This window comes from Phocoena phocoena, chromosome 4, assembly GCF_963924675.1.
Source record: "Phocoena phocoena chromosome 4, mPhoPho1.1, whole genome shotgun sequence".
NCBI lineage: Eukaryota > Metazoa > Chordata > Mammalia > Artiodactyla > Phocoenidae > Phocoena > Phocoena phocoena.
This window is the reverse complement of record NC_089222.1, coordinates 62,641,113-62,667,277: the sequence shown is the minus strand read 5'-3', so window position 1 is coordinate 62,667,277 and position 26,165 is coordinate 62,641,113. Positions and strand designations below refer to the sequence as shown.

Genomic DNA, 26,165 nt, shown 5'->3' with positions numbered 1-26,165 from the left:
TGACATGATTTCTATGCAGCATTATATAAAATTCTATTTTATAGATGTACCATCATTTATATTAACCCTGTTCCAATTGAAGGGCATTGAGGTTGTTGTCAGTTTTTCACTATTATGAATAGCACTGCAGTGAACATCCTTATTTCTGTGAAGTCAAAATATACAAAAAATTTAAGGTCTTTGTGATGTGTTACCTGTATAGCCTTATATTTATCAGAAGCCAACATCATTCTAAGTAAGGAACCTATGTTCCTTTGAAGACAGAAATTATTTTCTTGATCTGATATCAGTTGCAAATAGAGACTAGGCCTTCATTTTAGGCATTTAATTTCACTCTTATTCTTAGAACTGTGTTACTATATGCCCCTTAGATTTCTAGAGTCAAGACTTGAATAATGTGTTTCTTTCCGTCTTTCCTTCCTGAATAACATTTCAAGATTGAGTCTTGTCTTCTTTCACTAACCTGTTTACCCTTGTGTAAGAGGTCTCTCTGAGTCACTTCTCATTAGCTTTCTGAGTTCCATGCTTCCTTGGCATCAAAACTCTTTTAGCTTTTTTTTTTCTTGCCATTAAAAAAAAAGTCTTTTCGAGCCAATTTACTTTAAAGAAACTGCTAAGGAGAAAAGGAAAAGCTGCTTCCTCTTTGAAGGAATTATTTCATGTCAAAACAAGATACTGCCTCTAGGCTTGTGCATTGGAAAGAGAATGCCCAGCCAAGGAGGGTGAATGTCCCCACGGCTCTTACTTTGCTTTCTCCCTCGAATTCCCTCTGCTACATTGGCCCCCAGGGGTGCACTGCTCCCCTGAAAGTTCTGACTGACCTTCCTTCCTGTGATTTCCCTTTAACACAGGTAAGACAGACCGAAATTTTCACCAGGACTTTATTAAACCATGAGTAGTGACAGAAGAGACATAAACAAAAATAAAATAATTATAAATAGCCCGACTTACAAAGTCTAAACTGTAATCCTAATAAGCTTCTTCTGAGACTATGTCATAGGCCCTGGCTCTCTACCATGGTTGTAACCACTGTGAGGACCTCATTGCCTTTTTTACCAGCACGTTCCATCAGTACAAAGGTAGTCCAGTCTCAGATCTTTTGTTAAAGTGGAACAACTTAACCTGTTTATTTGAGCGCCATTCCTTCCTCAGCTTAAATCTTGAACCACTGCTACGGCACTGGGGAGGGCCTCCACCTCCTCCCTTCTACCTGGGAGGGGCCACTAACCAGATCCTCCAGTCCTGAAAAAGCCAGTTCCAGGAAGAGAGGCCTCATCAAGAACTGTCCTGCTACATGGACTCAGGTTTCCCAGCTCGTTTCTGGTAGATGGACCTGAGAACTCCTGCCTTAGGGAGATGGATGTTCTGGGTTCCCACAGGTTGTTTGATGGGGGTCAAATCTCAACAGCAGGACTGTGGCTGCAAACACTGGGGTGAGGCAGGTATTTGTGCCCTCACTGACCTCTGAATAGACAGTCACAAGGCTGCCATGAGAGGTCTTTCAGAACATGGAGCCAGAGGAGGGGAGGAGGGTCAAGAATTGGGAAAACTGCTCTAACAGATAAAAACCTGTGGTTCTACATCTAACTGTCTACATTCTGACTTGCAGAATGGTAGATAGATAGGACTATGTCAAACCTTTTTTTTTTGGTGGGGTAGAACACTGAGCTTTTAAAATATTTATATCTTTTTGACAAAGTAGTTTCCGTTCTGAGAATCCATTTCAAGGAAATCGTCTGAGATAGGAGCAGTTTGAGTACTGACCAGGTTGCCATAGCATTAGTATAGTAAGTTTTAAATAAACTACATGTGCAACGTTAGAGGACTGATTAAATAAGTAAGAGTACAGCCACATGATGGAATTTGTTGCAGCCACTAAAACTTTGTCTTGAAAAGGTAATAATATGATTGAGTGCTTGCTAGGTAATGTTAAGAGGAAAAAGCAGTTACAATATTATTTCTCTGGTATGATCTCAACTCTGAGGAAAAAACTAAAAGTAAATGTGTCCAAAAAAAAAAAAAAGCAGCAGTGAGATTATGGGAGATTGATGTTAAATCTGCTTGAATTACTTGTATCATTTTTTAAATGAAGAGTCAATTAAGGGACTTCTCTGGTGGCGCAGTGGTTAAGAATTCACCTGCCAATGCAGGGGGACACGGGTTCGATCCCTGGTCCAGGAAGATCCCACATGCTGTGGAGCAACTAGGCCCGCATGCCACAACTACTGAGCCCATGCGCCACTACTGAAGCCCACGTGCCGCAACTACTGAAGCCCATGTGCCCTAAAACCTGCATGCCACAACTACTGAGCCTGCACGCCACAACTACTGAAGCCCACCCACTCTAGGGCCCAAGTGCCGCAACTACTGAGCCCGCATGCTGCAACTACTGAAGCCCTTGCACCTAGAGCCCGTGCTCCACAACAAGAGAAGCCACCACAATGAGAAGCCTGCGCACCGCAACAAAGAGTAGCCCCTGTTCGCCGCAACTAGAGAAAGCCTGCACGCAGGAACAAAGACCCAATGTAGCCAAAAAAAAGTCAATTAAGCAAAGCTGTTCTGCTTATCACCGTGATACTGAACTCGCTATTTTATCCCCCAAACCTGCTTTCCTACCGCATTTTCCTATTGTGGTAGAGAATCTATAGCCACTCATTTTTCAAGCCCAAACCACCTTCCCTTGTGTGTTTAGCCGGGAACTTCTTCCATTTCCCAGCTGCCACAGTGATGCAAGGCCTTGTCTTGTTTCTCTCTCAGCTAAGATAAGGGGACAGAAGAGAGAGAAAACAGCTTGTCCTCTGACTTGCCACTAGCTCCTTGCTGTCTGTTCTCACTTTGCCTGAGAAGCATTAACCCTGTGTACCTGTTCCTAAGGTGAAAAGGAGGAGTTTCTCCATTTTACTCTCATGAGAGTATAACGGTCCCTCCCACTCCTTCTTAGGCTGGAGCTGTGTGATGTAAATGTATATGCTTGGTAGCTCAGGAAAGTTAATTATTTTGGGGGGGTTTTTTTTGGCTGCACCATGCAGCATGTGGGATCTTAGTTCCCTAACCAGGGATCAAACCCGTGCCCCCTGCAGTGGAAACGTGGATTCTTAACCACTGGACCTCCAGGGAAGTCCCAGGAAAGTTCATTGGTTTTGGTTTTGGTTTTGGTTTCTGGCTATCATTTTATACATTACCTGAGTTAATCAGTTGAAATAATGATTGAACAGAAATAGAAAAATAGATGAGGTTGCCCTGAGAATAAACCAGTTTTGTCTTCACAGAATTTGCTAATTGAATGACTTTTCTGCCCGTCTTCTGACTCATCAGGGAAGTCCTCTCTGGGCATGGCCCTCTTCCGTCTGGTGGAGTTATCTGGAGGCTGTATCAAGATCGACGGAGTGAGAATCAGTGATATCGGCCTTGCTGACCTCCGGAGCAAACTCTCCATCATTCCCCAAGAGCCGGTGCTCTTCAGCGGCACTGTCAGGTGAGGAGCTCAGCACCCACATGTTTCGTGCCACATTTCAGGCCAGATGGGCCTGTTACAGCCCCCATCGGGGACTGAGATCTAGTGGCCTCTGATCTAGTGCTTTCCCATGGCACCATGTGCTCCCCATTGCAGAAGGGGCAGCTCCAGTGTGCGAGCCACCTCATTAGCTAAGTGGGGCCCAGAGGCCATGCAGTGTGGCGGTAGGAAGTCAGAGACATCTGGACTGTGTGTCTTAGACAAGTAAACCACGCCTAAGCTTGTTTTCTCCTCCATGAAATGGGGATACTACTAAGCCCCATTGTTGTGAAGGTTGAATAAATTTGTGCAAATTTTATACAAGCACAGAGGCTGGCAAAGGGCGAGCACCCTATACATGGTAGCAGCCATCATCGTCCTCCCCGTGCTGTACTCTCTTCTAGGTGCCCTCCAAGTCACAGTTCTCACGATGGTCTTCAGGCATTATTACTACTCACGGTTTTTCATCTTCCAGTATCTTTCCCCCGCCTTTTGTTCTTACTCTAGAATGATGCCTGTCTCTGAAATCTGCCAGATTACCAAAGATAAAATAACTAAGAAGGATATATGTTTAACCCCGTTATCTTTTCCTAGGCTTTATTCTACCTTTAGCCTGAAGCTTCTGCCTCCTAAAAGCAATGTGTTTCCATAATTTGAGTCCATTTCTATTTAAGTTGACTCCTTCTAAATAAAAACAGCTTTAACTATACAGTTGACCTAGATAGGACTCCTTTTATTAAATCACTCTAAAAGTGATATTGCCATTCCCTCTTTAATTTTTAGCAGTTTACAAAAAAAAAAAAAAAGGTACCAACTTAATTTCAAATAACCACAGGCAATGTTCAGACTTGTCTTTAAAACTAGGCCTCCACACACACCCGCCCCGCTTTCTTCAGAACTGGCATTTGAACCCACTGATTTAAGGAGGTTCGTTGGATAAACTGACTTCTCACCTGCATTCATGTGGGGTCAGCGTTCTTGGGTGTGTTTACTTTGGCATTTCTCTAAAACACTAGTGAATTTGGACAGCATAGACTGGATCTGTTGATGAGGATGTCATTCCCTTTGGGTACTGAGATAACAGGGTTAAACAAGCAACATTAAAGAGAATTATAATTTATTGAAGACTCGGGTCTAAAATTAAGAAATTGAAAGGTGTTGCCAAATCTGCTCTTCCTTCCCATAAATCTCTCTATTTTTAGATGCCACAGGAATGCCTTTGAGAATACAACTAACCTTATAATTTTGGCTCAGGAAAAAGAACCATATTTTTCTTAATTTTTTAAATCATGATTTAGAAGAGAACTAGGATATATGACAAACCCACAGCCAACATCATGCTCAGCGGTGAAAAACTGAAACCATATCCTCTAAGATCAGGAACAAGACAAGGTTACCCACTCTCACCACTGTTATTCAGCGTAGTTTTGGAAGTTTTAGACACAGCAATCAGAAAAGAAAAAAATAAAAGGAATCCAAACTGGAAAAGAAGAAGAAAAACTGTCACTGTTTGCAGATGACATGATACTATACATAGAGAATCCTAAAGATGCTACCAGAAAACTAGTAGAGCTAATCAATGAATTTGGTAAGGTAGCAGGATACAAAATTAATGCACAGAACTCTCTTCCATTCCTATACATGAATGATGGAAAATCTGAAAGAGAAATTAAGGAAACACTCCCATTTACCATTGCAACAAAAAGAATAAAATATCTAGGAATAAACCTACCTAAGGAGACAAAAGACCTATATGCAGAAAACTACAAGACACTGATGAAAGAAATTAAAGATGATACAAACAGATGGAGAGATATCCCATGTTCTTGGATTGGAAGAATCAACATTGTGAAAATGACTCTACTACCCAAAGCAATCTACAGATTCAACACAATCCCTATCAAACTACCAATGGCATTTTTCACAGAACTAGAACAAAAAATTTCACACTTTGTATGGAAGCACAAAAGACCCCAAATAGTCAAAGCAATCTTTTTTTTTTTTGTCAAAGCAATCTTGAGAAAGAAAAACGGAGCTGGAGGAATCAGGCTCCCTGACTTCAGACTATACTACAAAGCTACAGTAATCAAGACAATATGGTACTGGCACAAAAACAGAAATATAGATCAATGGAACAGGATAGAAAGCCCAGAGATAAACCCATGCACCTATGGTCGCCTTATCTTTGGTAAAGGAGGCAAGAATATACAATGGAGGAAAGACAGCCTCTTCAATAAGTGGTGCTGGGAAAACTGGACAGCTACATGTAAAAGAATGAAATTAGAACACTTCCTAACACCGTACACAAAAATAAGCTCAAAATGGATTAAAGACCTAAATGTAAGGCCAGACACTATAAAACTCTTAGAGGAAAACATAGGAAGAACACTCTTTGACATAAATCACAGCAAGATCCTTTTTGACCCACCTCCTAGAGAAATGGAAATAAAAACAAAAATAAACAAATGGGACCTCATGAAACTTCAAAGCTTTTGCACAGCAAAGGAAACCATAAACGAGACCAAAAGACAACCCTCAGAATGGGAGAAAATATTTGCAAACGAAGCAACTGACAAAGGATTAATCTCCAAAATATACAAGCAGCTCATGCACCTTAATATCAAAAAAACAGACAACCCAACCCAAAAATGGGCAGAAGACCTAAATAGACATTTCTCCAAAGAAGATATACAGATTGCCAACAAGCTCATGAAAGGATGCTCATCACTAATCATTAGAGAAAGGCAAATCAAAACTACAATGAGGTATCACCTCACACTGGCCAGAATGGCCATCATCAAAAAATCTAGAAAAAATAAATGCTGGAGAGGGTGTTGAGAAAAGGGAACCTTCTTGCACTGTTGGTGGGAATGTAAATTGATACGGCCACTAGGGAGAGCAGTATGGGTGTTCCTTTAAAAACTAAAAATAGAATTACCATATGACCCAGCAATCCCACTACTGGGCATATACCCTGAGAAAACCATAATTCAAAAAGAGACATGTACCACAGTGTTCATTGCAGCTCTATTTACAATAGCCAAGACATGGAAGCAACCTAAGTGTCCATCGACAGATGAATGGATAAAGAAGATGTGGCACATATATACAGTGGAATATTACTCAGCCATAAAAAGAAACAAAATTGAGTTATTTATAGTGAAGTAGATGGACCTAGTCTGTCATACAGAGTGAAGTAAGTCAGAAAGAGAAAAACAAACACCGTATGCTAACATATATATGGAATCTAAAAAAAAAAAAAAAAAAAAGGTTCTGACAGGGAAGGGTAAGCTGGGACAAAGTGAGAGAGTAGCATCGACATAGGTACAGCACCAAATGTAAAATAGATAGCTAGTGGGAAGCAGCTACATAGCACAGGGAGATACAGGGAGATCAGCTCGGTGCTTTGTGACTACCTAGAAGGGTGGGATAAGGAGGGTGGGAGGGAGATGCAAGAAGGAGGGGATATGGAGATATATGTATACGTATAGCTGTTTCACTTTGTTATACAGCAGAAACTAACACAACATTGTAAAGCAATTATACTCCAATAAAGATGTAAAAAATAATAATAAATTAAAAAAAAATAAGAGAACTAGGAAATAAGGCATGTTAAACGTTAGACTTCCCTTGAATATGCTGCCACCAAGAAGTATCAGTGTTCATTTCAAATTTTTACAGCACTTCATTTGGGTCTGTGACTCGGGCTTCTGGAGTTAATGGTTAAGCATTGACCTGCTGGCTGCTGTTTGTAGGACACTGTAGAAGCACAGCCTTCGTGGGAGATGGGGCCATTTGTTATCAGCTCCAGAGATATGTTGCCACTTGATGGACAAGCTCAGTGGCTGGTGTGCTGTTGACTGGGTTTTTAGTAATTGAGCTCGGAGCGCTGTTTGGTTAGTCGGCTGTGCAAACCTAGGAAATCATATAAGTTTCACTTTCTGCCTGCTGTAATTTTGACTTTTTAAGTCGGTAGTAGACACTGAGGAAAAATTAAATCCCAGACCTTCTATCTTCCCTTTATCCCCTCAGGTTTCTCATAGGTTTAAAAGAATATCCACCTTTTGGTGTTCTTCTGCTTTTGTTAGAAAATTAGAAGGCCTATAATGAGTTTCCCAAGGCAAAGGCAGGGTAGATCAGCTGCTTCCTCAGCTACCTCCTGGAGACTCTGAATTTGGAAACTGTATCTTCACTGCCTTTAACCAGCATTGGGGGTGCATACATCTCCTGGAGATACCAACATGCAGTTAAAACATATCAGGAGCTCTTAGAGGGAAATCAACGTAAAACCAAAATCAGACAAACAGAACTCAGAGAATTTTGCAAGTTAAACATTTGTGAATTGTTCTGCATACAAACATAAATAAATCATAGACCAGATCATTTAGGGGCACACTCCTCCCTAGATTAGCCAGAATCTCAGTCCATTCCAATAGATCATCCAGCCCTCCCTCATCCAACTGTCTGGGTTTGAATTGTAGGGCCTGTGTTTCTGTAGCCAGTGCCTTTCCTCTGCCTTTTGCCCTAATGGTTGGCTCCAGGAAGAGAGGTCCCTTCTCATCCAGCCCTAAACACTTTTGTTGACCTTCCCTCTTTCGTGGTCCTGGCAGTCCTTTCCTTTCCCCAGAGGACCTGTGCTTCCTGGTCTCAGGAAGCCTATCTCTTTGCCTCTGCCCTAACCAGCTCCTGCCCAAATGCTTTCCATCCTTGTGGACTATCTGCAGCCTGCCTTGGCTGATGGTTAATCTGCCCCTTAGTGAGACTAGTTGTCCTCAGCTGTCACTCTAGTGTGTCTGAGTCTCAGTCTCCTTGTGGGGGGTGAGCACTTCTCATCACCTGGAGCATCTCTGCCTGGCATCCCTTCGTTAGCCGGAGGCAGTGTTCTCAGTTCTTCCTATTCAGCTGCTCTCTCTCCTTTTCCAACTGCCCATTAATATTTTTTTTCTGCTTTTGAGGAATATTTCAAGCTCTCAACTCAAAATCACAACAAAAACAACTGAGCCCACAGCTGACCCACTCTGCTTTGGTTCATTCTGGGCCCAGACACCTTCAAGCACAAGCACCTAGCGCTCCAGAGGGAATGGAAGTTGCTCCAGATTTGAAGCAGGATCTTAGAATCTCAAGGTCTTTCATTTGTCTTTGAATTATTCTGTTGTTTAAGGGACCCCCTTTTACTTTTTTGATGTCTTAGACCCTGTGGAACTGGGGAATTCCCCCAAAGCTTCTAATCTCAATGTCGGAAAGTAATGCTAAGTCTAGGATCGCTATATGAAGAACACTAGATGTTATCTAACTTTTGTTGAAGTCCTTCTGGCTGGGGGTATATGGGAAATCTCCGTACCTTCTTCTCAATTTTGCTGTGAACCTAAAACTGCTCTAAAAGAATTGTCTTTTAAAAAAAAAGAAAGAAAAAGGTCCTTTGGTGCCAGACACTGCTGCTCTAAAGAGCAACAACAATAATAGTAGTAGCTAAGCATATTGAGGACTTATTACGTGGTGAATTGTCCTAAGCATTTAAGTTGTATTAATTCTTCAAACACTCAAAACTCAAATGAGGTAGGTGCTATTATTATGCCTATTTTATAGATGAAGAAGCTAAAACCCAGAGTGGTTAAATAATTTGCCCAAAGATAAGAACCTGGGCTGTCTGCTGAGAGCCTGGGCTCTCCCTCACTCCGCTCACTGTATTGTCTCTGAAGTTATCATCACAGCCCCCTTATTCACTACCTTGAGAGGTAATCCCTTTCTCCAAAAACTAGGGTTGCGCCTGCTTCCGCAGGGGTCTTGACCATTAGTTACCTTTCTTTTTCCGACATCTTCAAACTCTCATCTGCTTTCAGATTTGCACAGCCTCTGTCCCCCTTCTTGAAAAAAATTTTCACACAACCGCTGCTGTTCTCTTTAGTCTTTTTCATGTACTCTTAACTAAAAGTCAAGCCTTGTTTCTGAATAACTATTTTGAGTTTTCCTTTAACTTCCTGAGAGACGAAGGTCTGAGGGTCCTGTAGTCTCCTGTCCTGAGGCTGCGGCTGCAGGGAGGCACGCACCACCGACAGAGGACGATGTGGTTCAGCATGGTGTCTTCTGTGTGCCTGGAGGGGATTGCTGTATCCTCAAACACCCCGGGAGATACTCTTGACCTTAATCAGTAGTAGTCAATAGGTAAACTTAGAATATTGCTAAAAATAACATACAAAGAACCAAAGATGAAAATGCACTTTGAGCAACATAGGACTCCAGGAGTTCCGACTGTTAAAAAGTAAGTGCCTTCGTGCTCAGATGCTTTTCTTTCCATCTACCCAGCTGAGTACTTGATGCATTGGATGTATAACTTTGCTTTCATTCGTATCTGTGGGTGAGACCAGGACCATCTGGCCCCTCTAATGAGGGTATATATTTCTTTTTCATTCCTGATTGAGTTCCCTGTTGAGATCAGTCTGGTCTGCCTTAATGTGTATGTTTACCACCTGCTGGTGTATGTAAATATTCCTTACATATCTGGAACCCATTGCTTAGTCTTGGGAGAGTCTCCTTCAGCTGGTGTGATGGGCCTGGGCGGGGTTGAATGTCAAGCCCCTCTATGTGTCTGCCGAGTCTGATGGGGTAGCTGCTCAGTGAGCAGTACACTCTTGTGTACTTACTATTTGTCTGGTAAGAGGTGTCTGACGAATTACTAGATGTATTTGTATTCTCGGCATGCTGCCACAAAATGCCACAAACTGGGTGGCCCAAAACCACAGAAATTTATTCTCTCACAGTTTTGGAGGCTAGAAGTATGAAATCAAGTTGTCAGCAGGGCTATGCTACCTCTGAAACCGGTAGGATCCTTCCTTGCCTCTACTACATTCTAGTGGTTTGCCAACAGTCTTTGGTGTCCTTGGCTTGTAGATTCATCATCCCGGTCTCTGCCTCTGTTGTCACATGGGCCCTCTCATTCTGTGTCTCTGTCTTTATGTGGCTCTCTTATAAGGACATCAGTCCTACTAGATTAAGGGTCCACCATACCTCATTACTCCAGTATGACCTCATCTTAACTAATACCATCTACACTGATCCTACTTCCAGATAAGGTCACATTCTTAGGTACTGAGGGTTAGATTTCAACATATCTTTTTGGTAGATACTTTTCAACCCATAACACTAGGCATCACTGTACAGTATTAAAGAACACTTCCTAGACTAAGTCTAGGGAAACTGTACACATTCCTTTCCTGGAAACCAACATTACGGACCCTTCAATCTTGAACATACGTTTGTTGAGGTCTTTAACTCTGTTCAGAGGACTCAACTCAGCAGACATGGGAGGAATCTGAACAAGTGGTAGAATCTAAAACCTAGAATTACACATTCCTTCCAGGAAGAGGTAGAGAAAGGGAAGATTTAAGAGGTAGGAGATGGGCTAAACCGGAAATCCAGAAAGTGAGGTATCAAACCATAGGTGGCAATTTATCAAGTTATTGGTGCTGGGAATTCCAGCCTTAGGTAATATGGATTTTCCTCTGGCAAATAGACCACAGCAGTGGCAACTGGGCGGTGTTCAGAGACCCCAAAAGGCAGATATTTATAATCAGGGAGCTCACAGATAAAGCCAGAGCAAGGTGGGGCCCCGAAACTTGGGAGCCTGAGCAGGCTGTCAAGATAGGAACCTGGGCACATGGAGACACAACAGGAACTGACCTAGCAGAACTGTCCGACAGGGGGAGATTCTAGCTCGATAGGGTCCCGCGACGCTAAGTGGGAATCACAGTCAGAGCAGGATACAGACGCAGAGCAGCCCGGCACTAAGCCACATGTGCACCGACTTCGGGTCCTACTGCCCGAGGTCAGAGTTGATTCCCTGTAATGGGCAGAGGCCATTCTCCAGTGTGCAGTCCCGTGGGGCAGCTGTATAGAGACCAAGGTGGAGGGCAAGGAGCAAGAGACCAGGCAAAGCAGGACATGACCCCTGTATGGAACCAGTTGTGATTTCCCGCTGGGCGGGTGCCCCTTCTGTCTAGGTTTGATGAGGACTTCCGAAGACTCTTGTAAAGAGCTCCGAGGAACTTGTTTTTTTAAAAAAAAAAAAAAAAACAGCTCTGAGCATTATGGTTCAAAAGTGAAACGCCTGTTGTGACCCCTAAGGTCAGGAAATCTGCTATAACCTATGAGAAAGTCCATATTAGACACAAAAGGAGAGAGAATATTTTATTGTGAAAACTTGCATTGCCATCTAGATAAATGTCACTCAGAGGCTGTGCTAATCTTGTTGTTGTTTTGGGGGGGGTGGATTGTGCTAATCTTGCCCCATGGGAATTCCCACCAGTCTGTGTTGAACCAGACAAAAATGTGATTAACCTTTTATCCCTCAGACTTGGGATGGAGAACACAGGTTTCACCCTGATCTGTCGGTGTATCAATGTACAAGGCAGCTGGAGAGAGAGCAGATCTCATCAACCCTGAGGCAAGCTCAGGCAGACTCCAGAGTGTTAGAGGGACAAGCAAGGTCAGGTGCTTTCAGCATCTCTTTTTGATTAGAAGCAGGTGAGCTTCTCCTTAGACTTAGGCCCATGCTCTGCCATTTCAGTTTTAGACCATCATTCTTTAAGTGAGAGGGCTCTTCCTAGATGGCATGCCTGCAGAGAATGTCTTCCCCATCTAGACCATTCACGGCTAGGACTTGATCAGAACTATTTCGGATCCTGGCATGCAGGATCCTGGGATTATTGTGTCCACTTGAAAAATGCATCAAATATAAGAGTCAAAACCACCAAGCAGTGCAACCAGGCATCTAAAGTGACCATGTCCCCTGTCAGTTTAACAGCTACCAGCTATCGAGTGTCTGCCGTGTTCCAGGCACTGTATCTACACAGCTCTAATGTTCACAGCAGCCTACCAGGTCGTGTCACTATCCCCCCATTTTATAGATGAGGAGACTGAGGACTAACTTGTCCAAGGTCACGCAGATGGTAAGAGGCAGAGCAGGGATCGAACCCAGTCTGCCCGGATCCTATGTGTGCACACACCCGCCCTCCACCATGCTGCTTTCTGCCTCTGTTATTACTGAAAATACTTAAGTTGTGACATACTAATGTCTGTTATCAGGAACTCAAATAAGCATGGGAGGAATAAGTTCTTCTTTCTTACAAAAAATATTAGATAGTATACATGGGCTACAACAGTGAATAAGATCCAGACAAGGATTCTAATCCAATGGAGGAGAGAGACAAATGAACAAAGTGACGAGTGCCATTATAGGGGTGGGCAGGGGGACCCCCAGTCCAAGCTTGAAGGGTAAGGAGACACTTCCTGAAGACCCCATCTAAGTTGAGAACTGAAGGACAAGAAGGAATCACAGCCAAGGAATAAGAACAAGGATAATAATAACACGGTAATTGTAGCTCTCAGGTACACACTGCCGGTCCTGCTGCAGGTCCTGCTGTACGTGCTTTATACGTGTGAAATGTAGTCCCCGAGACAACCTTTTTGAGAGGGTGCTCTTTTATCCCTGTCTTACAGTTGAGGGAACTGAAGTGTAGAGTAGTTAGGCTAACGTGGCCAAGGTCACACAGCTGTCATTGATAGAAGCTGTGAAGGAGTCAGGCAGTCTGGCTCCAGAGCCCTTGTCTTACCAGTGTCTCTCAAGTAAAAAGTGGGGAGAGGTCGCATGTTCTAAGTCGGGGGAAGCACACGTGCAAAGGGGCACGAGAGAGCAGGGCTGGTTAGAGAGTTGCCCAGGAGTCCGGAGATGGCGTGTGCCTGCCTGCGTTCTCCTCTTGGGCAGAATTCTGCCATAATGACCTGCTTGCATTTGCACACCTGGGATTTGTCTCCGCAGACACAGAGACGAGTGTGGATCAGAGCTAAGGTTCTCCCAAAGGTTTTTCTATTTCCCATATGCCAACCATAATTTATGAGCAAAGCAAATTATACTTAATACCTTTCAGATTACTAGACCCACAAATGCGACGTTTAGATCGAGACAAGACACCCCAAATTAATGCAACAGCCCACTTTCCACCCAATATGTTTCATCACCACCTGTTCACCCTCACCCTTCATGACAAAGAACTTTTTCTCCTATCTTTAACACTTCCAGAAATACCTAGACCTGTTCTTTTGGTATCAATCTTGATGTCCTTGAGGTGGATACTGTTAGTACAGTAAGCAAGAGTCCCCAAACTAGTTTTCAGTGCCAGTAAAATCCTTCCTCCTGAACCCATTATGCTCAGCCTTCTCCTCTGCCTTCCTGCTGGATTAGCTCCTTTCCTGGTCAGCTAGCTGTTGAGACCCCTGCTCAGTGACAGGGCTCTCACCCTGGTGCAGCAAGAAGAAAGAGGGCGTTTTTCTAAGTTTATACATATAAGAGAGAGATTTTAACATGTATATGCATAGAAAAAATCTAGAAGGATCTATGCCAAAGTGCTAACAGTGTTTGTTTCTGAGGGTCTGATAAGAAGTCATTAAACATACATTAGTTTTTGTTTTGTCTTTGTATGTCTATATCTCCTAATTTTTCTATAACTAACTTGTATCATTTACATAATAAAAATAATAAAGTTTTGTAAAGAAGAAAGGGAGGCTCATTCCTGCGACAGGCAGGCAGCAGTGCTCCCATCTCAGCCTCCCCCTGTGGCTGGATGGGGTTTGAGCCCCAGTGTCTAAACCGTTACCACAGTCAGCCTGTGCAGCATGGCCACGTACATGTTGGATCCCTGAGAATTCCTGTTATGTTTCTCACTAGGTCCAATTTGGATCCCTTCAACCAGTACACTGAAGACCAGATCTGGGATGCCCTAGAAAGGACACACATGAAAGAATGTGTAAGTAAAGAACTGACAGAGAGTTTTGCTGGCATTTCAGGGCTGGAAACACAGTGATGCTGTGGTCACTCTCCAGCCTGCTGTAGCTGCCGCTGTCCAGCCCAGCCTTTCCCTCCACCTCCAGGATGTCTGTGGAGGAGCACTTCAGAGCAGGGCTTCCCAGGCATTTCAGAAAGGCCATAAAGGTTGTTATCTCCCGACCCTCACCTCCCCCCTTAGCCCCCTCCCATGGTCATATTGCCCTTTTTACTGTCCATTAATTGAGAAGATATTAACGACAACCACTCAGAATTCAGTCATGCTTTAAAATCAAGTTCTGTTCTTATTCATTATAACAGTACAACATCTTTTTGAAGCATCTATATATGTGTAAGAGATATATCACTTGTGGAGAAAGTGTGTGTATGGATTCACAGACCTCTTAGGGTAACTCAGCAGGCCCCGTCCAGGGGCCACAATCTACAGATACCCCTGGCCTGAAGTAGGGTCTCTCGTGTTCCTGCGCACAAGCCCAGGGCCTCTTCCGCTAATTCAACTAGATCCGCGCTGCCTTCACCTTTATATTGGGCTGCCTCAAACAAGTTCACTTGAAGAATAGGTTCTATAGTTTATGGAAAGAAAGGTTTGACAGCCATGGACCTACAGCTTTGGACTTCAGAAAGAGAGTAATTTCGTCTACCCCATTTCTCATCGCGTGACCATATTTTCAGAACCAAAAATGACAGGCTTTGGGGACGAACATATTGGAATTTCTGGGACGTTTTGATGATATGAGACTAATAGAATAGTTTAGCTGAAATATGGAATGGCCTAGAAAATGTGGTCCTACTACGTGATCATCACACCTGTACCTTCTTTCTAGGTGAGCTAGGTTCTGGGCTAATAATTCTTTCATCTGTTTCAGAATAATTTATTTTTGCCACTGGATTTTTGACAAAATTTAGGTTCTTTTTTTTTTTCCTATCTTTCAAAATTTACTTTTTTTTTTTTTTTTTTACCCTTCTAATCTCGACTTCCTTTCTCCCTAGATTGCTCAGCTACCTCTGAAACTTGAATCTGAAGTGATGGAGAATGGGGATAACTTCTCAGTGGGGGAACGGCAACTCTTGTGCATAGCTAGAGCCTTGCTCCGTCACTGTAAGGTAAGGCAGTTTGGTGGGTGGCAGGGAAGGGGGATCAGCAGAGAAGCACAGGAAGATGGAAGAACAGCTTTTGCCTGTGGCGTGAGGTCCAAAGGCATTCCTGGCTCCGAGCCCAATGGCACTTCTTAAGAGTATGCCCAGAGATGTTTCTAAATTAACCTTGACACGATTTGGGTTTATGGATATTTGTTTGCTTGTTTGTTTTTATTTTTAACTTCCCTGAGCCTTCAGTTTCCAAGGGCAACTTGTTTCTAGCCACTGAGCAGTTGAGTTGTACTGGAAACCGTGGATTTGAAAAATTTTAAAACTACAAGACACATCCAGGTCATCAAATCCAGTCCCCTCATTTTAAAACTGGAAAAGGGAGGTCCAGAAAGATTACTGTACATGTTTAGAGTTACAGAGCAAGTGGGGCGAGTCTTTTGTTAGATCAGTATTTCACATATATCCTTTCATTCATGGAAATCAAGGCAAACATAGGGGTTTGAAGTTATATCAGTTCTAACTAAGCAAAACAGTATTTTTACATATGGGTGTACCTATTTAGAAAAAACAATATACGGTGTAAAATTCAAATCATAAAATACATTTTAGTGAAGCCTAGATTAACCAGAATGCTTAAGGAATTGGTCGGACCCCCCTTTTTCTTCTCTCCCCCGGCAGATTTTGATTCTAGATGAAGCCACAGCTGCCATGGACACGGAGACAGACTTGCTGATCCAAGAGACCATCCGAGAAGCATTTGCCGACTGCACCATGCTGACGATTGCCCATCGCCTACATACAGTCCTGGGCTCTGATAGGATTATGGTGCTGGCCCAGGGGCAGGTACTGAGCCCCCAGGGGACCTTGGCTTGGCACGTGGCCTTGTCTGGGAGGAAAACTGGCCCCTGGCAGGATTGGGCAGATGGCCCTCTTAGAGTAGTTCTGAGCATTCAGATAAGCAGCCATAATGACTGTAGTCTGGTTCCTTTTGGGTGGGATGCAGCCCTCCCAGTCAAGAGATTGAGCTGGGAGCACTCTTATGGGGTTCTCGTTATGCTTTACTACCTGTTCTTTTGTTGCTTGTAAACAGTAACATTTTGGCTTAGGTCAGAGAACACGTGTACTTAGTAATTCACACACATGCACAAGAATTTCCCAAAGCTACTGAGACCAGCCACTATATGTCTGCTTTCTTTGTTTGTTTTTTAATTAATTAATTAATTTATTTATTTTTGGCTGCGTTGCGCCTTTGTTGCTACGTGTGGGCTTTCTCTAATTGTGTTGAGTGGGGGCTACTCTTCGCTGTTGTGTGCAGGCTTCTCATTGCGGTGGCTTCTCTTGTTGTGGAGCACAGGCTCTAGGCGCGCAGGCTTCAGTAGTTATGGCACATGGGCTTCAGTAGTTGTGGCACGCAGGCTCAGTAGTTGTGGCTCGTGGGCTCTAGAGCATAGGCTCAGCAGTTGTGGCGCATGGGCTTCGTTGCTCCGTGGCATGTGGGATCTTCCCGGACCAGGGCTCGAACCTGTGTCCCCTGCATTGGCAGGCGGATTCTTAACCCCTGCACCACCAGGGAAGTCCCTGTATGTCTGCTTTTTACAGTCATGTAGTGGTGCCAAACTTCTTGCTGGTCCCAGCTTTCCAACAATCTGGCCCCCCAGCCTTCTTCGTTTCCTGCTATTCCTTGCAGTGCTGTTGGCTATAAACAATCTTGAATTCCCTAAGCTTTTTCACCTCTGTGTCTTACTCATACAGTTCCATCTACCTAAAATGCCCTTTCCTCTTGTTCCCTCTCCCATGTGGATCTGCTTATAATCTGCCTATCCCTCAGTAGGGCCAGTGTCTACCTTTCCCCTTATGATGCAGGATGTCTGCTCTAGCACCCAACGTCATACCCTCACACAGCCAGTCCTAAGGAGGAACACTTTGTCCTTATGCCTGTCTCTTGGTCAGGACAACCTTTCCTAGAAGCACCCTAGGAGATGTCCCCTTCCTCTCCTTGGCCAAAGTTGTGTTCCATGCCTTTGCCCTGCAGCAGGGGAGGCTGGGAGAGTATGTGTCCTCTCTCATGGGAGGCAGGTTCTGCCAGTATATCATTCATTTTCTACTGAAATATGATTTCCAGTGGCCGCCTAGGAGTCCATCACAGGAATGGATAATTGTCTGAGTTGATTATACTGACTTTATACTCACTTCCCTTTTTCCCCCTGCCAACTAGGCATCCTGAACTGTTCCTTTTCTATCCATAGATTCAGATCAGCTTGCGCAACAAGATGACATTTGCCTGGTATGCCTTTGACTTGAGCTGCAATTTTTTCCTCTGCAGCTTATAGGACCTTGTTGATTGATTCCTTCATACCCAAGACTGAAGGAATTGAGATTTATGTGAAGGAGGTCTGGAGGTTTTTCTCTCTAACCTTTCTCTTAACTAAACCCTGGTTAGTCGGAAAAAAAAAAAAAAGAACCCATTTGGGCATGACAGGGCTAGTTGAATTGCCACCTTGATTCCATCCTCAGGGGGCTTTGGGCTTTGCCCCCGTTCCTGAGCAGTGGATCCTCTAAATCACCCCATGTGTCCCCGAGTCACATTCTGATACCATCTCCTTCCTTTACAGGTGGTGGAGTTCGACACCCCATCGGTCCTTCTGTCCAATGACAGCTCCCGGTTCTATGCCATGTTTGCTGCTGCAGAGAACAAGATCGCCGTCAAGGGCTAACTCCTCCCGCCGCTGCCCAAGTCTCTTTTCTTTGGAGCATTGCCATTCCCTGCCTGGGGCGGGTCCCTCATCGTGTCCTCCTGCCGAAACCTTGCCTTTCCCGATTTTATCTTTAGCACAGCAATTCAGGATTGGCTTGTGTGTTTCACTTTTAGGGAGAGTCGTATTTTGATTATTGTATTTATTCCATATTCATGTAAACAAAATTTAGTTTTTGTTCTTAATTGCACTCTAAAAGGTTCAGGGAACCGTTATTATATATGTATCAGAGGCCTATAATGAAGCTTTATACGTGTAGCTATATCTCTATATAATTCTGTACATAGCCTATATTTCCGGTGAAAATGTAAGCCGTTTATTTTATATTAAAATAAGCACTGCGCTAAGAACAGCGCAGATTCCTTTCTACCATTTTTGTACAGTTTGCTGCACTAGGATCTGGTTTCACTATTAGACTATAGGAAGGGTAGCATATGTTCTTCCCCAGCTGGTGGTTTCATGGTGCCGGGTTTTCTGGGTGTCCGAAAGGAAGGCGTGTGGCAATAGCGGGCCCTCCAGTGGCCCCCCTGCCGCCTCCCCAGCAGCCACTCCAGGGCGGGGTGGAGCGGGGGCCACTGGAGGCCACGCAGAGCACCGTGAATTCTCAGGGCTCCTGCTTTCTGTCCTGTTGTCACTTCACTGTTTCTGTCGGGAGAGCAGTGGGGCAAAGTCCCAGACCCCTCTTCGCTCCCTCCGTCGGAAATGAGAATCGCCGAGACGTTCCTCGGTGAGGGGGGAGTGTCCTTCTTGCGTTCCTCCTTTTCTCTGCTGTTTCTCAACAAGCATCGAGTCTGTTCCAAGTGTCCCACTGCCTCAGGTTCCTAACGCTGGCCACCGCACAGCGCTCTCCGACTCCTCAACCCGTCGGTCCGAACCCTGGAGCCCACTGCTGCTTTTCCCGGTGGTACTTCTTCATTTGCCTTCATTTGCCCCACGAGCCCACAGTTCAGTGACAGGGTTCAGGATTTTGTGGGTCTGTTCCCCTTTCTCCCTGTGGTCGCTGCAGAGTCTCTTCCTCTCTCCAAAGTCTGCGACTTTAAGCAGCTCTTGCTCATCAGTGTCTCACACTGGTGTAGAAGTTTTTTGTACTGTAAAGAGACCTACCTCAGGTTCTGAGTGCCGTGTGGTTCGGTGTGTTCCCGCAAACCCCGTTTGTGCTCTGGGGCCAGTAGCTCAGGTGGGCGTGGTCGCTGCTGTCATCCGTCCAATGGTCAGCGTTGCATGTCGTGACCAACTAGACATTCTGTCGCCTTAGCATGTTTGCTGAACACCTTGTGGAGGCAAAAATCTGAAAAAGTGAATAAAATTATTTTGGATTTTCTAAAACTCTTGGTGTATAAAATAATTCTCCGGGAGGGGAACAAGCTGTCTTTGAATGGCTTCGGAGTCCCGGAGCCTCGGATCTGAATATCCAGCTGTGGAGTGACAGATGGGAGGGACCAGTAGCAGAGCTGGTTGGTTGCAAGGGGCGTGGAGCCCCGCTTGCCTGGAATCACTGCGGCGGGCCTTAGTCCCTCCAGCCTGTGTTCCTGGGCATGGTCGTCAAACCAAGCTCCTGTGCTACTAATAAGAGGGTGGGGAGTGGGAAGGGATGTGGTAAGATGGATGGTTGTGGTGAAACACATTTTAAATGAAGTTTGTTGAGGGTTCTCAGCAATTCAAACAATATAATGGCCCTTTCAGCCAATTCATTCAGGTTAACTCATTGAGAATTAAGTGCCCATTCGAAAGGGTACTCATTCTAGAGTTTCTCAATATCTCATGTTGAATGCGGCCAAGAAAGCGGCATTAAACTATTTGGTATTGGTTCTGCTGAGTCATCAGAAATCGTATCTTAAACCCAGCCCGTTTTGTAAACCGGTGTCTTGAAAATTCAGGGGTTTGGCTGTTAAGTTAAAAATTCAGGGCTTCCCTGGTGGCGCAGTGGTTAAAAATCCGCCTGCCAGTGCAGGGGACACGGGTTCAAGCCCTGGTCCCGGAAGATCCCACATGCCGCGGAGCAAGTAAGCCCATGCGCCACAGCTACTGAGCCTGCGCTCTAGAGCCCGCGTGCCACAACTACTGAAGCCCGCGTGCCACAAGTACTGAAGCCCACGTGCCACAACTACTGAAGCCCACGTGCCACAACTACTGAAGCCCGCGTGCCACAACTACTGAAGCCCGCGTGCCTAGAGCCCATGCTCCGCAACAAGAGAAGCCACCTCAATGAGAAGCCTACACACCGCTACTAAGAGTAGCCCCCGCTCGCCGCAACTAGACTGCGTGCAGTAATGAAGACCCAACGCAGCCAAAAATAAATAAATTAATTAAAAAAAAATTCAGTCCCTCAGTTGTCACATTTCAAGTGCTCTTGTAGCCACACGTGGCCTGTGGCTTCTGTACTGGACAGCGCAGACATAGAACATTCCCATCATTGTGGAAAGTTCTGTTGGATGGCGCCAATGTAAGCAACCATGTTTTTGGATGCACTGGATTTACCCTCCAAGAAGGGTAACAAAAATATCGTATAATACTGCTTATATGTGGAATCTAGAAAGATGGTAGAGATGAACTTATTTGCAAAGCAGAAATAGAGTCACAGATGTAGAGAACAGACTTATGGTCATCAAGGGGGGAAGAAGTGGGTGGGATGAATTGGGAGATTGGGACTGACATATATACACTTCTATGTATAAAATAGATAACTAATGAGAACCTACTGTATAGCACAGGGAACTCTACTCAATGTTCTGTAGTGACCTAAATAGGAAGAAAATCTTAAAAAGAGTGGATATAAGCACACGTATGACTGATTCACTTTGCTGTACAGCAAGAAATTAACACAACAGTCTAAAGCAATTATACTCCAATAAAAATTAAAACAAAAAAAAGAGTAACAAGGTCAGCAGAAGGAGCCCTACGTGGTTGCCCTAGTCAAGCTCACTGCAGCACGTGACACTAACTTCCCCTCCTTCAGTTTTGTTCTTTCATCTCTTGGGTCTCCTCCCACCCCTGTAACCTGCTTTGTCCCCTTAAAAGGAGGCATTTCCCTGCCTTTTGCCCTCTCCCTTTGCTCTCCTTGCCTGGATTCTTCCACTCCCACCAACACAAACCTTCAACTGTGGGCTTGGCCTTTCTCTTTAGTACCAGTCTCCGCTACCTGCTGGGCGCATCTCCCAGGCCCCTCAAACAGCTTCTTGCAAATCAGTGCTCCCTGTCTTAATTAATAGCCTCTCTGACTTCCTTAAGTCTTTCAGGCTAGAAGCCTTTGAGTTATTTCAGTTCTCCTGCCCGTTCCCAGTAAATTTAGCCACTTCCAGGTCCTACGTATCACCACTACCACCCCCTTCTCTCCTTCTGCCCTCATTTAGACTCACCTCCTTTCTTTTTTTAAATGTTGTAGTTATAGCCTCATAGCTAGTCTCCTTGCCTCAGTGTCTTTCTCCAAACCACTGTATATACCACTGCCAAAATGCAAACCAAAATGCAAGTGGATCAAATACTTTATCCTCCAAAAATCTTCAGGGGACATTTGCCTGTAGAGCGGCCTATATTCCTGAGTTTGGCAGTCAGGGTGTCCATTATTTGCTTCCAACCATCCTTTTCTACTCAATACTTCCAAAAACAAGTCAATATTTTCACACCTTTAAGTCTTTGCTATTTTCTTAGCCTGGAATCCCTTGATCCTCTCTTGTCAAACAAAGCCATGTTTTTTTTGAACAAAGCCATGTTTTTTTTTCTTAAACTCAGTTCAGATACTATGTCCTCCACAAAGCCTTTCTCTTAAAACTAAGTTCCTCTGGGTTCCTCCAACACTTTGCTCACAAATCTATTTTAAGGTTTATTTCCGTTTGCATATTACGGTTGATTATTTCCTTATATTTTAGCCCATGAATATAAACTTGAAGGCGGTAAATCATCTTATTAAATATACCTTTAATTATAAGGTATATTTTGTATACCTTATAACTCCTGGCTTAAGTATTACGTTTTACATATAGAAGGTGCTTAATAAGTATGACACTACTTAGCTGACTCTTGAATCATGCCTTATACGTGGATGCTCAATGAATATGTGTTAATAGAAGCCAGTGTTGCAGACTTTTCTTTGTGGTCATGACAAAAAAGAATTTGATTCCTCGGCAATTCCCTGGCAATCCAGTGGTTAGGACTCCGCGCTTTCACTGCCGTGGGCCCGGGTTCAATCCCTGGTCGGCATTTGAGGTGTGGCTTAGTGATGTGACAGCTCCTTTCCTACCCCTTTCCTGCTTGATCACCTAGAAATAGGGCCTAGCATTGAGAGGAAATGAGTCACGGGGGTGTGGGGGGCACACAGAAACCTTACCTTGCACCGATGGTTGCCTGCATGGTCATGAGACATATTTTCTAAATAAATTTTTTTCCTTATTATAAAAATAATGCATGCTTTTTGTACAAAATTTGGAAAATGCGGATAGGTACAGTGAAGAAACCCAAAATTGCCTGAACCCTACCATGGCAGTGTGTTTTACAAGCATGGCTGCAACAGCATCTCCCATCTCATGGGCTTTGCTGCAATGTGACCTTGCTACTCTCCCATCAAGAGGTGGAGTCTTGTTTCTCCACCCCCTTGAATCTGCGTGGGCTCTGTAGCTACTTTAACCAACAGAATATGGTGGTGCTGTGCCAGTTCTGCACAAAGCCCTTTTGTGGCCTAGCAGCTCACACTTCCTGCCTCTTGGAAGCCAACCACCATGTCAGCAGTGCAGCTATCTGGAGACCAGCATACTGTGAGATTTACAAAGCACATGGAGGGTTCCTGGAGGATGAGAGTGTGTATGGAGATGGAGTGAGGCCAGGGAGTACTGAGACATCAGACATGTGAGTGAAGAAGCCATTTTGGAAGTGAAACCTCCAGCCCCAGACATCCCAGCTGATGCCACGTAAATCAGAGATGAACTGGCCAGCCAGAACTGTCCCTAAATTCCTGAGCAAAATAAAATGTTTTTAAGCCATTACATTTTGGGGTAGTTTCACAACACTACTGAGGCATCCATCACCCAAAAGTAGCCAGTGTTATCTTGTTGTATTCTTTTTTTTTTTTTTTCGGTACGCGAGCCTCTCACCGCTATGGCCTCTCCCGCTGCGGAGCACAGGGTCCGGACGCGCAGGCTCAGCGGCCATGGCTCACGGCCCCAGCCGCTCCGCGGCATGTGGGATCCCCCCGAACCGGGGCACGAACCCGCGTCCCCCGCATCGGCAGGCGGACCCCCAACCACTACGCCACCAGGGAAGCCCTCTTTTCTTTTTTTTTTTTTTGTTTTTTTTTTCGGTAGGCGGGCCTCACTGCTGTGGCTTCTCCCGTTGCGGAGCACAGGCTCCGGACGCGCAGGCTCAGCGGCCATGGCTCACGGGCGCAGCCGCTCCTCAGCATGTGGGATCTTCCTGGACCGGGGCACGAACCCGTGTCCCCTGCATCGGCAGGCGGACTCTCAACCACTGCGCCACCAGGGAAGCCCCCTGTTTTCTTTTTTTTTAACAGGTTTTTTGTTTGTTTGTTTGTTTTTGGCTGTGCCATGCAGCATGCGGGTTCCTAGTTCCCCAACCAGGGATCGAACCCTCGCCCCCTGCAGTGGAAGCACGGAGTCTCAACCATTGTTCCGCCAGGTAAGTCCCTGGTTGTATTCTTTCTTTTTTTTTTTTTTTTTTTAACGTTTTTATTGGAGTATAATTGATTTACAGTGGTGTGTTAGTTTCTGCTTTATAACAAAGTGAATCGGCTATACATATACATATATCCCCATATCTCTTCCCTCTTGCGTCTCCCTCCCTCCCACCTTCCCTTTCCCACCCCTCTACGTGGTCACAAAGCACCGAGCTGATCTCCCTGTGCTATGTGGCTGCTTCCCACTAGCTATCTATTTTACGTTTGGTGTATATATGTCCATGGCACTCTCTCACTTTGTCCCAGCTTACCCTTGCCCCTCCCCGTGTCCTCAAGTCCATTCTCTAGTAGGTCTGCGTCTTTATTCCTGTCTTGCCCCTAGGTTCTTCATGCCTGGTTGTATTCTTTATAGCTTTTTCTAAACATGTATTTTTTAACATTTAAAAAAATTATCAAAAATACTATGTATGCATTTTTGTTAGAAATCCAAGTAGCACTTAAACATAAAAAATGTAGAGAGTAGAAATGCATCTTAATCACTCCCTACAGAAAAAGGCAACCACTGTTAATAATTTGATCTGTATTTTTCCAGGCATTTTTTAAAAACACATAACAGCATTATTCATTTAAAATATAATTCAGGGACTTTCCTGGTGGTCCAGTAGTTAGGGCTTGGCACTTTCACTGCCATGGCCCCAGGTTCAGTCCCTGGCCGGGGAACTAAGATCCCACAAGCCTCACGGCACAGCCAAAATAAAAGTCATTAAAAATAAAATTAGGATAACTTACATATACAACTTGTATGATCTCAACTAATATGAACATTTTCTCATGTCAAATATTCTTCAGAAACATGATTTTAATAGTTTTATAGCATGGTCTTGTAGAGATTCACTTATTTGTTTCATTCAAAAAGTATTTATTGAGCATCTAGTATAAGGCAGACACTGTTCTAAGAACTGACAGTATAGTAGTGAATAAAACAGAGAACATCCTTGCCCTCATGGACTTTACATCCTATTGGGAGAACAGGCAGTCAGTAAGATATATGGAATATTAGATAACGATAAGGTCCAGGAAAAAGATAAATAATGCAGGGAAGGGCACCAGAGGGTAAAATTATAGAGAGGCTGTCCAGTCTCACTGAGAAGATGACTTTGATGTGCTTTTTATATGAACAATCCAATTTTTTAAAATTTGCTTGCACTGTGTTTTAGTTGTGGTAGGCAGGCTCCTTAGTTGAGGCTCATGGGCTGCTTAGTTGCAGCATGCAGACTCCTTAGTTGTGGCATGCAACTAGTTGCAGCATGCATGTGGGATCTAGTTCCCTGACCAGGGATCGAACCCGGGCCTCCTGCATTGGGAACATGGAATCTTATCCACTGCGCCACCAGGAAAGTCTCTAAACAATCCAATTTTGATGGATGTTTAGGTTGTTTCAGTTTTCCATGTTGTCTTTAAATTTGATTTTTTAAATATTTATTTATTTATTTTTGGCTGCGTTGGGTCTTCCTTGCTGTATGTGAGATTCCTCTAGTTGTGTCGAGTGGGGCTACTCTTCGTTGCGGTGTGCGGGCTTCTCATCGCGGTGGCTTCTCTTGTTGCGGAGCATGGGCTCTAGGCGCGCGGGCTTCAGGAGTTGTGGCACATGGGCTCAGTAGTTGTGGCTTGTGGGCTCTAGGCACGTGGACTTCAGTAGTTGTGGTTCACGGGCTTAGTTGCTCCGTGACATGTGAGATCTTCCTGGACCAGGGCTTGAACCCATGTCCCCTGCAATGTCAGGCAGATTCTTAACCACTGCGCCACCAGGGAAGTCCCTAAATTTGATTTTTAAAGGCAATTTCCACATCACCATTCTGTCCTCTCACGGCTTATAATTCCCTGAGTCCAAGTAGATAGTCAGAATCTGCTAACTGCTTTCAGCAGCTTATCACAATGACCCCACCCTGTCACAGAGCAGTGTGGTGCTGGGAGGGGGGGAGTGAGAGTCACTTGTGAACCCAGGCTTTCTCCTTCTGGTCATTCTGCCAACCTCTAGGCTTGAAGTCCTCAGCCAGATCCTCTGTGTGGGCTAGTAAACCAGGGAAGAAAGCGCATGCAGTGTTGAACAGGAAGTTTTTGTGGGCCAGACCTAAAGATATTATATATTACTTCCACTCAAATTTCACTGGCTAGAGCTCACTTCTGTAGCTGCAAGGGAAGCTGGGCAATGTCTAGCTGTGTGCCCAGTAGGCAAAAACTGCTTTGAGGACAAAACAGCTTTGGTGAACATCTAGCCACCTCCGCTGCAGGGAATTAGTGACCCATTGGAGCCTGTTTACAGGTATAGAAACAAAATACTAGTCTCATAAAATCCTTATGTCTATTTCA

The 26,165-nt window shown here is 44.4% G+C and overlaps 1 protein-coding gene across 2 annotated transcripts in view; it reads left to right on the top strand.

Moving 5' to 3' along the window:
* The window catches only part of ABCC5 (ATP binding cassette subfamily C member 5), an 87,575-nt gene extending 69,442 nt beyond the window's left edge, over nt 1–18,133 (top strand). For both annotated transcript variants that reach the window (XM_065876346.1, XM_065876345.1), the window contains 5 exons: nt 3,316–3,475; nt 14,214–14,292; nt 15,321–15,434; nt 16,098–16,262; nt 18,032–18,133. In XM_065876346.1, the coding sequence (XP_065732418.1) occupies nt 3,316–3,475; nt 14,214–14,292; nt 15,321–15,434; nt 16,098–16,262; nt 18,032–18,133 (620 nt within the window). The remainder of the gene's footprint in view (nt 1–3,315; nt 3,476–14,213; nt 14,293–15,320; nt 15,435–16,097; nt 16,263–18,031) is intronic.
* The last annotated feature ends 8,032 nt before the right edge of the window (nt 18,134–26,165 follow it).